Below are 14,984 nucleotides of genomic sequence, written 5' to 3' on the forward strand. Positions count from 1 at the left end.
CAAACGTCAATACAGCCCGCTTGGCTGTCTGTCTGTCAACTTGTTTACAAAGCATTCAAGCTGTAGTTCTGTGGCGTTCTAAACATGCCTTACCCGGAGCAGCCAGACGGCTGGCTACCCGGAGGCTAGAAATTAATCACCAATACAATGGAAATTGTGCGGCTGCTGAATGCGATGCGGTAGCAGTGATAGCTTTCCATTGTACTGACTTACTCCTAGTTCCATTTCAATTTGATATAACCTCGGGGCCACACACATGCGAACAAGGGATCTGCTGGAATTTGTTTAATACTTTCTGGTGTTCTGTAAAAGTTTTTATATGTACAGGAAATACTAGATTTCTATATATACTTTATATTTATAAATCTTTTTCTTCTGACTGATTGTCCCAAATTTATAGATTGTATAAAAAAGCATTTAAATCGTGTTCCAGTTCCATCTCGGAAAATCCTGAAAATGCTCCTCAATGGAATGATAAAGGGGATTGAGCGCATATGAACTTCATATATTCGGCAATTTCGGATAATTCACCCTTAAGCTGGTCTTCGCAACTAATTAGTATGTTTATTAAAGTTGAATAGGTAAAACTTCACGTTGAGTCCCATTTAGCGTCTAAGTTTTTTTTTCAAGCCTTTGCCATTTTGATCCTTTACTATGGACCTTGCCAGAGGCAGACAAGGCTCGGGGGTTCTCTAAGATAAAATGTTCTTGCAGATTTTGCGGTTTAGATCAAAACAAATCAAACTCTGCATTACTTCAAATGAAAGAACTTTCAAGAAATTCGCTGTGCGAAAAGCAGGCAAAACAAAATGCCAAATGCATCGGCAGGGTCTACATCAAAGACCGGCGACCTCGACAATTTGGCTATTTAACCCTTTCCTTTCAAAATAAATGCTATTGTATCAACCGGTAAGACTTGTATATATTTGCACTGATGCATTGGCATTATCCGATTGTCTATTCTTTTTTTCTGGTGCAGACAAATACACACATGCACGATATGTACGACTGCATCCTTGCCAGCAGCAAGGATTGATTGCTGCATTTGTCTGGCCATGCGTCAATCTCGTTAGTAATAAAGGGATCTATACAAACAGTAACTAAGATTATTGCTTCTAATTTTCACTCGAAAAATGCGACGAAACTCAATTCGCAATCATTATGTTCGTCAAATGTGTTTGTCGACAACTTTTTACTGCCAATGTACTTTTCACCTTAAATCTTGCCCATTTTGTCAATTGAGTCACTTGATGTGTAACACATCGAGCGACTCAGTTGTTGCGGACTATTACACATTTTTGGAAGTCATCCTTTTAGTAAGATTAAAAACGTTGGGGAAATCTCATGCAAAATTTCAAATGTTGGCAATTTCAAAAACATATTTCTGATATCAGGTTAAGTTAAGCTAAGCTAATGGCATTAGAGTGAGCTTTTATATCCCTAACGCATAAAGAATCTTTGAAATATATCTTATTCCGATTCTTCACATCGTTCTTGGCACATTCATTCATTCATTATGGCCCAATCAAAAAATCAACTAAGCCCTGACTAAAAACTATTTTCTGCTCTTGTGCTCATATTTACCTAACTTTCTGGCTCAATTAAACAAATCTATTTCAAATAAATAAATAAACACATATTTTCTAATTAAAATAAATCGAATCGACTGTTTGTTTTCGTTTTCCAACGCTTTTCTATTTTTCATTTATTATTATTGTTTTTTTTTTTTGTGAATAATAGCAAAACAATTGATAATTGCTGTTTCATTTGAACCGGCAACCTCTCGCTTGTGAGAATGTCATGTTCACAAAGCACACTTATATGGATGCGTTGTTTTTAATGTGTTTCATTCAATATTTGACCACCTTTTTGTTCACTCGAAGGTCGAATTTTTTACTGCCCACTTTCGCTCACCTCAGTATAAATTTCAATTTTCTAGCTCTTACGGCTTGGACTGTGCGTTAGTTACCATTCAGGCAGCTTTTATATATATAGCTAAAAGTGATTTTGATATATATATAGAAAGCAAATAAGTAAAACAATTTTGTTTTGCTTCTCGACTGGCTCAAGGTTCATTTTGTTATAAATATGAATAGGTGAGCAGGCGGTCTGCATAGAAACTCCTAGTTCTAACCAGAACAAGCGCTAAGCTTTAGGTTTGCAAACTTTTTACCACCTTTTTGTCGCTATAACCTTTTTGTGAATTATAGGCGTCGATAAACGAAAAACGAAAACGCTGAAGTCCTTTTCTGTTGGCATATTCCTGGTTGACAATCGCCAGTTTATTTTTTCTCTTGCACCCGCTATGAATTTAACAATCTTTTTTAAAGACCATCATTAACTCTGCGAGCTCGACGGCAGTCAGTACTATTTGCTTTCGTCAAGGACGTTAATTACATTTGCATATTGCACTGGAAATATGTACTGTACTTTCGTCATTTTATTGACATTTTATTGTAATTGTTTATTAATGGCATTGTTATTGTTGATTTACTTTGCTTCGGACAGCAGGTTGGGCGTGGCAGAACCCTCAACAGGGTTAAGCCACAACCAATTTAATATTCGCACAATTCCTATTTTGTGTGCAAATTGAAGTCAAATCCAACAGTCAAGCGACTGAGTGCTAACTGACCCAAATGCAAAACGGAAATAAATAAACTAAATATTCACTCGATAGCAGAAATAATTGAAATAAATCGTGAACCTTGGACCCGGAGCGGAAATGCAATGGGTAACCACATAGATGACCTGATGCAGTGCATGTTTGAGCGACAGACTGAATGCATATTGTAGCACGCTTACGTATGTGTGTGTGTGTGTGTGTGTGTGTGTGTAGGTGTGCACGCGGCATCTGTCAGATACATTAATGCACAAATATATCACATGTGTAGATACAAATAAATCCGAGTATACTTATTTGTGCATCTGTGTATGTATGCTGTGTGCACTTACTTGGCAAATTGAAATTTACGAGTGGAATGCAAAGGCAAGTCGAAAGTCTCTAATAGATACCCTGTATATAGTCTAATTAAAATCAGAATTGCGAAAATATATTATAAAACTTAAAAAAAGCCTGACTAGCTTTTCGTTTACTGGGCTTTGGCTGGGTATTATGCTTTATAGACAAGTGTGTACAATTGCCAGTTACAATTAAAGTTGACTGCAATCTAGGCCAGAATAGGCCATTTCGCTAGAGTAGAGTAGTACAGGGTATAAATATCACATCGGTTGACGTATGGAGCATCACGTAGAAAATGTAATTGTGAAAAATTGTGACACATATACACACACCATATATGCTGGCGAGGATTGCTAATTCGATGCTGACCCGTGTCTGGCATATTCTAGCACCCCATTCTTATTTGCCGTTTGTTTGCCCAAGTACATATGTTTCCATTATGTACCATAAGTACATGGTTTAGGGACTTCAACTGGAAATAGCGCCAGGAGAAGCCTTTCTTAAGCGACTTTAATGGCAGCTCTGGGCGCCAGCTTAAAGCCATCGCGTGAACAACAATAATAAGGCCAACGAGCGCTATATACAACCAAGTCCAGGCTACGCCCCTTGCGTCTCACGCACTTTTGCTGCTTCAACAGCACGGCCAATATCGGCGGAGCCCTGCGTAAAATTGTGCACTCGCCTGGTTTGATATCTAAAAATAATTATATTAACTTTGCTTTTTGGTGGAGCTGCCAGTTGTTGCCTGCCAGCCTGGCTGGATGGATAGATGGATGGACGGATGGATATACACACACGTATAGGTTCCCAATGAGTCCTGCGAGCAGTTAATCAGTCTTAGTGCTGTTTTAAATTCAGTTAAAAGCATGCCTAATGTAGTACAAATTGTTGTCGATAATTCATCTTTTAAACGCTGCCATAATCCAGCAGCGAGCAATATGGGCACTCCCCGAGCTTTAATATCACAGAAAGGCAAAGCCACACAAGCAGCAAATGCGAAATAACTTTTACTTCCATGAATTTCCTTATGCCTTGCGCAGTTTGCGGTTAAGGCGTTTGTTGTGGACATCCCGCCTATTTTGGTGAAAAGCTGACGACGGCTGCTAACAAAGAATTTCATTTCAAAATTCCTACAATTCAAAACTACAATTTAAAAGCAATTTGATGAAACCCATCGCTGCCTAATGTGCATGTGCCTGTGCCTGTGCCTGTGCCTGTGTGCATATATATTATATTTGTATGCAAATCGCAATATGAAACCAGCTCCGACGGCAGCAATTAGTTGAGGTAGCTTTTCAATTCGATAATAAATAACGCCCCAGTTCCTAACGTAACCGCTCGATATGCCAAAACGTGCGCACTCTATAACATATTAAAGTATAACATATATTTGTAGCGTGCAATGTACAAGTGCGTGCAAAGGTAACTTAATATTATCATCTATTCCTCTTTTGGAGTGGCAGCTTAATCAGTTTGCATATAATATATATACTCAGGACCTCTTAATGCGCTTATGTACAGCCCGCCACTGGGTTGTGTACACCTAAAAGGCAGCTCCGACAGGGAACAAACAACAAAGCAACAGTTTCGACCCAGCCACAAAGACGACGCAGGAAAATCCATAAAACACCTTTCTGACTGTGCCGTTTGTAAAAGGAAACTTTTGGTACCTACTTGGGCGCTGGCTCTTTAATCAAAATATCAAGTTAACTTTTTGAGATATTGGGCAAGCAATTTAGCACATTTTCAGCAAATTAATAATTGAAATGGCAAAAAAAGCACACAAAACACACACTTATTGGATATTCATTAATTGTTTTTTTTTTTTTTTTTCTTTTTTAACTGCGTTTGTGTGCGACTTAATTGCTATTAATTTCACTCGAAATTCGGACTCAGGCACGAAATTGCAGCGTTCTACACAAAAGACCTGCGCGCGTACAACTGATTTTGGGTTTCTGCTTTCGCAGCCACGACAAGGACGAGGACGTCCCAACGCACAACAAGTTGCAAAATTCGAGTTGGACGAGGTCGAAATTGACGGAGCCGACAACGCGTCGGCTTCGACGACATTGTTCGGCAAGGTTTTGTGGCATTGAACTACAACTTTGCAGCTTCGAAAGCTTTTTCGCAACTTGTTGCCCAATCAGCTGTTGCACTTGCCTGTACTCACTTTTATGTACTTTATTGAAAGCGACATTTTCGCAATGTCAAAGAAAAAAGTAAAGGAAAAGTAAAGGAAAATCCTGTTGTTAGGCACGCATGTGATATGTATGTATATATTTTTTCATTTAGTGTTTAATTTTCCGCGCTAAATACTGACTTTACTCGAAAGACTTTCAAACCGTATATGATTGTCAACCATTGCATTAAACCTGCTTGATTTAAGAAAGTCAAATACTTAGTTGTATTTTAGAAATCTTTTTAACTTTCAGGACCATTGAACCCAACTCTGTTAAAGCTTCAGATTGACAAGTTGACAATTTGCAGGGATAATAAATTACAAAATGCCCGAAGTTCGAAAAAGCTTCGAAAGCTTGGTCTCTAAAAACGCTTTCGTGTGTTTGTGTGCGACTTCACCTTCAAATCAGACTAAGATAAAGATAAAGATAGAGACAAAAATATGTACGCATATATTAAGATACAATATACATGTATGTATGCGTGCACATATGTATGTCTGCGCTTGTCACCATGTCTGACGCGAAATGTATGCACGATATGAGAATGTATTTATGCTTATATACATATTCTGGATATAAGGTATGTCGCTTCGGTGCGAGTAATTGAATGTGTTGTTATTTTACATCTTGTCGGGGCTCAAATACTGCTCCTATTACCATAATTATCTTAATTGGCGGTAGATACATATATCATATCACGATTACATTCAGTAATTGTGTAATCTATAAAATGTACGAAATGTATATATGAAAGACTATAGAAGCCAGAGGCTTCAAAAGAGTACTTTAAGCCCTCGTGTATACAAGAATTTGGCATCGGACTATAAACATTGAATTTTATGAAGAATGCATAGCCTAGTGCTGAGGGAAAAAGTACTGACGCTGCGTGAACTAAAGATAGTTTTAATGTTTGTAACGTCTAGCTGTTCAGATGTCCGTTCGATTGATTATATGAATATATTCTGGGTTCGGTCAAGTCAGAAATATCTATATATTCTACACCATGGGAGCGTGAGTTAAATGTGGAATGATGAATACTAAAGAACCCCCTTAAAGATCGATCCAAACATATTGTGCCCAACTCCTGCATTTGGCTAGTTATTGAGATATCACAGGTATTATGCAACTGATTAGAAAATTTTCACTTATCTCCTGTTTTATTAAAATTCAATTAGTTGAAATGATAAAACGCGTGTATGTGTATAAGCTTTTGTATCATGAAGGCATTCGTCAGATCTGTATCAAGATTTGTTTATTTTCATTCTCCACCCTTTTAAGGTGTGTATGTACATGTATCTATGTATTACCATATAATTATATACAAAATGCGTACTTTTGAGTCTCGTTTCACGCATTTCAAATTATGTTGAATGCTTTCACTGGGCTCAACTAGTATTTTCCTCAAGTATAGAGAACTTTATTGTGTCAGATCAGGCAATATATGTGCTTAAACACAAACATATATTTACATATTACGAATTCGTCATTTGGCACTCAAACACGCGCCTAATGCTGTGGGCTAGGTCAAAGCAAAGGGGCTAAGAATATCATATGCTGCAAACGAATAATCGTAATTAGATCGACTTGAGCACATAGCACAAGCACAACAGAAAGCTGACAACACAAGCTGGAAGTTGGTATAGATAATATATATGGCGTATAAGTGTGTATGTGCGTCGACAGCTGCAGCCAGTGGCTAAGATGTTACATAAGGAAGCGACAAGAGCCGTTTGAAACAGGCGTCACTCTGGACCAGGCGCCACGAACATGAAAATGTGTCTGGGCCCTGCTGGAGATGTCCTGCGAGGCATCCAAGGGAGTCAACGTGCGCGCATGAAGGGGCATGAAATAGGTTCATTACAACTGAAATATGTCGTCAGCACTGAAATCCTTCAATTTATATACTGCGCAACTAGTAAATACTGCAATGAGGTACATGATACGACATCTTTCCAGTTGAAACAATAGATCTCAGGTAAACCAACATTAAATGTAAATTCCACAAGAAGTATTTGCTGAAAATTAAAGTAAATTGCATAAATTCTGTCAGTAGGGACAACAGTTGCTTATCCGAAATTTTTATGATAATTGTATTAATTTTTAAAGAAGAAAAATATATTTTTTTGCCTCTTAAAATCTTAGAATGTTCAAGTGCTGACGAAATATTGATAATTAATATTTTTCATGACTGTTAGCAAAAAGCTTCATCCTGTGCGGAAAAGCTCTACCGGTGTAAAGCAGGACCAGCTTTAGCTTTTTAGAGCTTATAAGCTTTGAGCAGGAAAACACACCTTAATGGTTTTCCCCACAAGAAAATTGAAATGGGAGTCTCAAATTTTACTGATAAAAGCTAACTTATGAAGCTTTCTATAACAATATGCTTCATGAAAGTCAGTCCACAGGCAGAAGGTGTATTAAGATAATCATACAAAATAGAAACTAAATCGGTTATAAAAATAAGGACAGAATACCAAATTCCAAATAAATTCACCCATTTTCAATGGTCTGCGATAAAATATATAATGTTAATTTCGTTTACCCAAGAAGAAATCAAGGCCATCAGCTAGTTCTAAACAAATGCCAAATGCAAAACTAAAGCGATCCAGACAACACGAAAATTAGACACTTGAGACCACAACCGTTGCACTGCAGGACACTCGACTTCGAGCTCCCCGGCGACAGTCTGTCTGGACAAGTGCAGACTGCGCACCTGGCCAATGCATGGTTGTCTGCATTCAGGTAGAGCCCACTGTCAGCCCGAAAATTTTCAATAGAATTTCTGTCGGCTAATGATCTTTTAACAAGGTAACGGAATTTCCCAGCTCTCATGGGCTACAGGCCAAGGGACAGCGTGGCTAACAAAGTCTCAAGACATCGGGGCATGCTGGCTGGGCCAATTTCATTCATGAAATGTGCGAGAAATTGGAAAAATATTTTCTTACAACCTCACAGTTTGGGTGAGAAGACACTTGAAAGTAAAGAGGCTTCGCATTTGGGTGTCTATTCATTCATAAATTGCGCGTGCTTTTCGCATTGTAAACACGATTTTTTGCAAGAAAAATAAGGTGGAATTTTAAAGTTTGGTTATCGAAACGAAGGGGTTGTTGTTACTATCCAGTTCATACTTGTATTAAATGTGATATTTATATGGAATACAAGCGGTTCCAATATTATGGCTACAAATATCAAGCAACATTCGGTAATTCGCAAAATAATCTTTATTGTAATTACCCCAGAAGTATTTAGTATATTTCAAAGGTCAACTATACCTTTTGATCAATTTAAATGTCTAGTATCTAGTATCTACCCTGTTGCTGGACATTTTTAGCATATAATATTCTATTCAATGAATTCGCAAAAAAAGCAAACACAACAGGAGTCGGGCACCACCTACCTGAGCACTCGAATCTCAAGAGCTCGATCTTCAACTCAAGTGGGCGCACACTTGAAAAACACTAAGGTAACTTTTGTATACGTCACTGATAACGATCGGGCAATAGACAAATACTACCTGGAACGAATTTTCAAGAATAGCACAGTGAATGAAACACAGAATTCCGTTTAAAGCCACCGACTGGGCCATTCTGCACGACGACCCATAGGGGCGTAGGTGCAATTGCGTTTATTAGCACCGCACCCCTGGCCTCATTCATTTCGAAAGGCAGTGTCCACAATGAAGAGTAAAATACGTATGCCGTACTCATTGAAGAATCGATGTCAATTGTTGACTTTGCCTGAATCGGGCTGCTGCACCAGAAGGAGTTTTGCTGGGCAAGATTGTTGCGCTTGATTCGTTTTGGCCGTTTTGGCCCCTTAGAAACTAGCTAAGTAAAAAATAAAAAAAGAACTCCTAATTTGTGCACTCTAAGATGATAAGCATCTGAGTTGACGCATTTTTTGTGTCATAGTCTTTAAATAAATTCTGCTTTCGCAAAACCTTTGATTGGAATTTGCGCTCAATTTGGTAATTAGCTTGACATTTTAAAGTGTCTTTTGAAACGGAGCCATGATAAAGCAGTATTGGACTTGATTAATTATGATCCCAATGATAATGCAATTTTCATTCTCATTATCCTTGCGGTTAGCCTGACGGACCACACAATTGGACCGATGAAACAGTAGACCGAAGGATTCTTGCGTTCTTAAGTTCAAACGGAAGAAACATTCTGCCAACTACTAAACTGCTCTAAATATCAATCCTATGACAGATACATTAACATTCAAATTCGAAAAGACTCCCTTGCCAACGGCTTTATCCACGATTCACAACGCCTGTCAACTTATAGGCAGGACGAACCAAATTTTTGCAGAATTTGTGCGAAAATATTCGCTTCTGAGATGTGTGAAAATGTAATCTGACAAATTTCAGACAAAAAGCAACTATATCTATTAGCCATCATTTTCTGGCTGATTGGATTAACGTTAACGCTTTATTTGTTGCAACTTCAAACAATTTTCTCCAGCTCCTGCGCATATGTCAATGTGTGCACAGCGATGTCTTTCGCCAGCACTCTCTCCTTTTGCCGGGTATTTAGGTCGGCATAGTTGAAATTTCCATCCGCATCCAGCGTCCATTTTCGTCTTGCGACCAAGGCAGTCATCTCTGTTCCTCCTGGCTTGAGACCCAAACGCGATGCGGCCTGCTTCTGTGAGATCTTTCCATAGGACTTTTCCATGCATGAAGCTATCTCCTCACGGGCGGTATTCACCAGCAAATCCATGAAATCGGCATATAACTCTGAAGGCATCGACTTCTTGGCCTGCAATATCTTGTTGTAGCGTCCTTCCATAAAGTAGTTTTCCAGTGCCAGTACCGGCGAAATGAATGGATTCTGCAGCAGTAGAGCCGACGGCAAGCGTTCCAGCTCAATGTGGAAGTCGGCGATGCGATTGGTGGCCAACAAGTACAGCAGATGCAGGCCCATGAACTTGTGCATCTGCGGCGAGGAATCGAGGAACTTGTCATAGTCGTAATAGTACATCTTCAACTGTGTCATATATCGCTCAAAGGCGGCATTATCCTTGACCTTGATACTGTGCTCAATAGCAATTTCCAGCATATCCCGTGACGTTTGCAGCTGCTGCTTTTGCTGGGGCTGCACATCATTCTGGTCTTTTATTCCCACGAAACCCACGCGAACCATTTCCATTTTAAGCGACTCCAAAAGCTGACCGCAGACTCCCAGATTCGGCGAAGCCTTCGTCCACTCCTTTTTCAGCTCGTTGTAAAAATTCGACATGGCTAAGTGAACTTAAGGGACGAGGATTGTACAATGAATTTTTAATATATGTATATTAATTTACAGCTGTAGAACAGCGGCACAGGATATTTCAGTTTATTTGAGCGAGTAGGTAATCTTTCGACTAAGCCTACTAGGCCACCATTTAAAAAAGACTACTTTGGTTATATATTCGTATAAATTGGGCTTTATTTTAGACTATTCAACCTTTATATTAATGACTATTAGATATGACAACGGATTAAAGTTTTTGTACAAATAACATTCTAAAATTTAATCAACAATATTATTTACGCGCTGATCTTGAGCTCACAGCACTTCGGTGTTGACGGTGACGTCTGGGGGCTATTAGAGTTGGCTGATAAGTTAAAGGTGGGGCTTTCGGAGCCGCCCTTCTTCTGCTTAACGCGTCGATTCTGGAACCAAATCTTTACTTGCTTCTCGGATAGCCGCAGCCGGTTGGCAATCTCGATTCTGCGCAGGCGCGACAAATACGCATTGTGGGAGAACTCTCGCTCCAACTCCAGCAGCTGAGTGCTGGTGAAGGCAGTGCGGATGCGTTTGCTGGAGTCTGCATAGTCGCTGATCAACGGGGTGATCTCCAAGCCTGCGCTGGAAGCTGCGCCATGCGATTTTATGGGTGAGCTGGCGGGAGAGCAGGAAGATTCATGCTTGAAGCGTTTTGTTTGCGGCTCGTCAGGATTCCCATACTCCAATGAGGTGCTGGAAGATGCTGATGGCGAAGTACAGAACGCACCAGCCTCCGGGTGAGGCAGGCTGGTAGTTAGACCGTAGATACCCGTCTGCGGAATTGCTGGCATCGTCAGTTGCGTATTGCTGCCATGTGCCACGGCATTGGCCGAGAGTGGCGGGGATGGATAGCAGTCATCATAGCTGCCAAAGCCATTGGACTTACGCTTGGACGTGAAGAGCTGCGCGTATGGATGATAAAGTGAGGCGTGGGGCTGCTGAAGAACTGCGGCAGCCGCTGCCGCAGCCGCTTGATGCTGTTGCTGTTGTTGTTGTTGTTGCTGCTGCTGTATGCCCAGAGAGAAGAGGTAGCTACCCACGTAACTGGCTGGATACGGCAACATGGGCAGGCCGGGCAGCATGGCCGCTGCAGCGGCTGTGGCAGCCACGGCGGCAGCTGTTGCATTGGCAGTGGGTGAGCCGAGTGGCTCCTTTTTCTTGTTGAGCGGTGGCATATCGCTGAGCAGCGAGTCCATTAAAAAGGAACGCGACATTTTGCTAAAGGTTCAAGTTGATGCGACTTCTCTGTGCGTGGCGAGATCCTAACACGATCGGAGTCTGACTGCTACTGGTTAGCTCTCCGGCCGTGCCGTTCACTTTATATAGACACCTTTGGTTAGGGGTTGTTTTTGCACCACCCTTGGCTATGGCATGGGCTGCGGCGGAGCGTGCATTTGCCTTTGTTGACTCCTTTGAGGGTTGTTTGCTTATTTTCTGTGACCATTAAGCCACCATTTACAGCTTGTCTTCGTCTAATAACAGCAACTGTAGCCATTGAAGCTCCGCCCCTGTTGCAAAGATCGCTCACAATGGCAGGTATTTCTGAATTCTGTGTGTCTGAGTTTGGATCTGTGTGTGTGCATTTGCTATTCTGATAACTGTCCGAAAACTACCAACTAAATATCATTGTACAATACTTAAAACACGTTTTAGTTTAAAAAGTGCCTAATAACATTTGGCGATGATAAGTAAAGTATTACTATAATAGTAATAGTAGTAGTAATAGGATTGGTTCGTGAACCCAACGATTCTCATTGTTAGATACATATATTAAAATTTGTATTCCAACAATTCAATTTGTAATTTTCATTTTCCGTGCTGCGAAAATAACGCAACATGCTTGCTAAATGTGATTTCCATTCAATATTAGCATCAATCAAATATGCTTAAATAAATTGAATTGGTTGCAACCCGGGATATTTTTACAATGGGTATTTTTATTTCGAACCGAGCCGTTTTTTTTGTGGCTTGGATCCCGATTCAGCTGGATTGTTTTAGGTTTCGGCTCGGATTAAATAACAAGAATTCCAGCTTCGAATCGGTTCGGTTCAAGCTGCTTTGCAGCCGGAATAAAAACAAGAGATGTGGATAATTCAAAACTACTATATATAGGAAATTTGATCAAGTAAAATTAGTTACTTATCTATTTTAGCAGTTAAATATAGAAATGCAATTTTGGACAGATTTGATTGAAGTTTAGGGCTAAAGTTGAACAAAATTGCATACAAAACTGAAATTTATAAATTGTATGCTGTCCTTTGAGCCCGACAATTTGTCTTTTTCACGTATTGTCCACTAACTGTAAGCACCTTAACATGTTTTTATGGATGCATTATCTCTGTGTGCGTCTGCCAAATCGGTTAACAATACGCTTACATGCTACACTCATCAACTTGGCTCATTCAGGTCGAGGCATTGCAATTCATTGACGGCCCGTACCCGACGCCCATTGCGTCTTTGTGCCCGGGCCAGACATTGCGTCGCCTTAGAAAGAGAGGGCGAAATTTCAGTTTTTGGGCTACATTACACAGAAATATGGCGGCAGTTTCATCATTTGTTAACTGGCTTTAAGGATTTGCTTTAATTGTCCTTTTCACGCCATTGTACCGAAGCGTGTGTGTGTGTGTAATGCCAAGGTGTCTGCCCCTGCCCGGGTGCTGCTTTGTGTGTGTTTTGTATGTCTTGTGTGTCGCTTCAATGATATTTTATCATATGTTAAGTGGCTATAAAACTCCACACAATCGCTGACGTTAATTGTTGTCCAACTCTGAAAGTACCTTTGGACGCATTGTTGACTCCAGTTGCATAGCTTCGGGATTCGGGGTCCGGGCCGATTGAACGTCTACTTTTTGGGGCATTGTTTGTATCTTGGCTTCTGCTTAATTGGCGTACTTTCCTTATTGTAATACCATGCAAAATGCGTTGCAGCTGCCGCAGGACCCGCCGTTTTCTATTTTTGCACTAATTTTCTGCAACTAGATCTCTGGTAGGCGTTGCGTCGGTCTCGTGCGCATAGCCTGGACCTGGGCGGCTGGTAGGTGCTTTTGTTGCTGCCTCTCAAAGGGCCACTTGAGTTTTTGTGCTGCTCACCCTTGACCACATCCGTTTTTTGTGTACCTCCCGTTTATACGCTCGATTTAGCTGGGCATTGTTCATTTGGTCGTTTCAAATAGATCGTGCTATAGATGCAGCCTCTATATTCCATTAAGAAGAAAGTATCCATGTAAGAATGTGTAGGCCACGTGTGCAACATTCAGTCCAAGAGCAATGCGATCCCATCAGAGCATATTTACGTATATGTTTAGGTATAAGACGCACGTTTTGTTTCTGATAGTAATAAACACAAATGTTCGAGCAGAGCTTAAAAGACTCTCCCCTTCGAACAACTGAAGCGCACAATTTCATTTTAATTGTGAATAAAACTCGGGTAAACGCTAAACAAATGAAAGCTGAGAGAAACTTTGTATATGCATGCAGGGATTTAGATATAAATAAATATGTTGCCATGTATGTATACAGAGACAGAGAGAGCTAACGTACTTAAATGATGCGAGTCTGTGGCAAACCGGATTCGCCAGTCATGGGGTGTATGCTCATGATGGCCTTAGAACCACCACCACCATAACCAGCAGCAGCAGGAGCACCACCATGATGGGATCTATCGCACCCCGACTGCTTAGCTTATGAGAGTTCAGTTGCTTCCGTTCCTTGGTTCATCATTTATTGACATTAATTGGTTGTGACATTTGCATTTGACTGATTGTTGTAGTTGCCATTGTTGCTACTTAACTAACAGTCAGCGGCTCAGGCGTACATTTTTGAGGGTTTGTTTAGCTGTCGGGCTCTTGTTGGACAGGGAGACGGACAATCATCACATGGAGAGAAACACTTTTATATGCCATACCATATTGTTGGCTTAACAAATATGACTTCATTATAGCTCAAGTAGCTTCATATATTGCGCCTATGAATAAATTATAAATGAGCTTTGCACCACGGAATAATTGGGGTTTCGTTGCGTGTTTCTGAGTCATCAGACCTCGGGCAATAGACGAGTGTGTGCGGTCTGTTTGTTTGGCAAGTCGTACAGTATCAAATAGGTGGGTATTTTATGAAATATGAAGGACTTTACGATTCTTCTATGGTTTAGCGTCAACAGTGTCGGCTATAGAAAAATATTTCAAAGTCCTGCACCGCCAGTTTAATATTTGATGCATTCGACCAAGGGACTGGGACAACAATGCCAACTCCATGCGTTATTCATGAATGAAAGTCAGTGCAGCACAAAGGTCGCAAACAATGCAGCAATTGTCCTAGGCTTCGAGCTGCGAGCACTTGCAGTGATCTGCAGATGTCTTTGTGTAGACCATTTGGCCTCACCATTCGTATACCAAGTGTCCTTTGTGCCGGCCAGGTAACAGCGGACAGTCAAGAATTCCACGTCCTATGAAGATCAGCTAGCTTGGTTGATAATGTTTTTTAGCGGCCGAGTCCGTCGTGGTCAAGGCCGATTGCCGGACAGTGCAATTAATCACGCGTGTTTTGTTGTAATGCCTCGCATTTTGTTTGGTTTGT

The 14,984-nt window shown here is 40.5% G+C and overlaps 3 protein-coding genes across 4 annotated transcripts in view; all 3 read right to left on the bottom strand.

Moving 5' to 3' along the window:
- Sytbeta (Synaptotagmin beta) overlaps nucleotides 1–14,984 on the bottom strand; it is a 33,699-nt gene that overhangs the window by 8,846 nt on the left and 9,869 nt on the right. Inside the window, exon 1 of one of the 2 annotated variants that reach the window (XM_070208418.1) lies at nucleotides 4,634–4,903. The exons of the other annotated variant lie outside the window; for it this stretch is intronic. The gene's annotated coding sequence lies outside the window, so the exon portion shown is untranslated. Of the gene's footprint in view, nucleotides 1–4,633; nucleotides 4,904–14,984 lie in introns of those variants that run through there. 2 annotated transcript variants of the gene reach the window in all.
- Nucleotides 9,525–10,482, bottom strand: Rpn12R (Regulatory particle non-ATPase 12-related). Its single transcript, XM_002047936.4, has one exon. The coding sequence runs from the start codon at nucleotides 10,377–10,379 to the stop codon at nucleotides 9,585–9,587; it is 795 nt and encodes a 264-aa protein (XP_002047972.1). The 5' UTR covers nucleotides 10,380–10,482; the 3' UTR covers nucleotides 9,525–9,584.
- ind (intermediate neuroblasts defective) lies at nucleotides 10,544–11,691 on the bottom strand. Its single transcript, XM_002047937.3, has one exon. It carries the CDS (start codon nucleotides 11,621–11,623, stop codon nucleotides 10,670–10,672), a length of 954 nt encoding a protein of 317 aa, XP_002047973.1. The 5' UTR covers nucleotides 11,624–11,691; the 3' UTR covers nucleotides 10,544–10,669.

Source organism: Drosophila virilis, chromosome 3, assembly GCF_030788295.1.
Source record: "Drosophila virilis strain 15010-1051.87 chromosome 3, Dvir_AGI_RSII-ME, whole genome shotgun sequence".
Classification (NCBI taxonomy): domain Eukaryota; kingdom Metazoa; phylum Arthropoda; class Insecta; order Diptera; family Drosophilidae; genus Drosophila; species Drosophila virilis.

What these genes read in the sequence shown, in the direction of transcription:
- ind (XM_002047937.3), bottom strand. Translation starts at nt 11,623, where the DNA reads ATGTCGCGTTCCTTTTTAATGGACTCGCTGCTCAGCGATATGCCACCG.
- Rpn12R (XM_002047936.4), bottom strand. Translation starts at nt 10,379, where the DNA reads ATGTCGAATTTTTACAACGAGCTGAAAAAGGAGTGGACGAAGGCTTCG.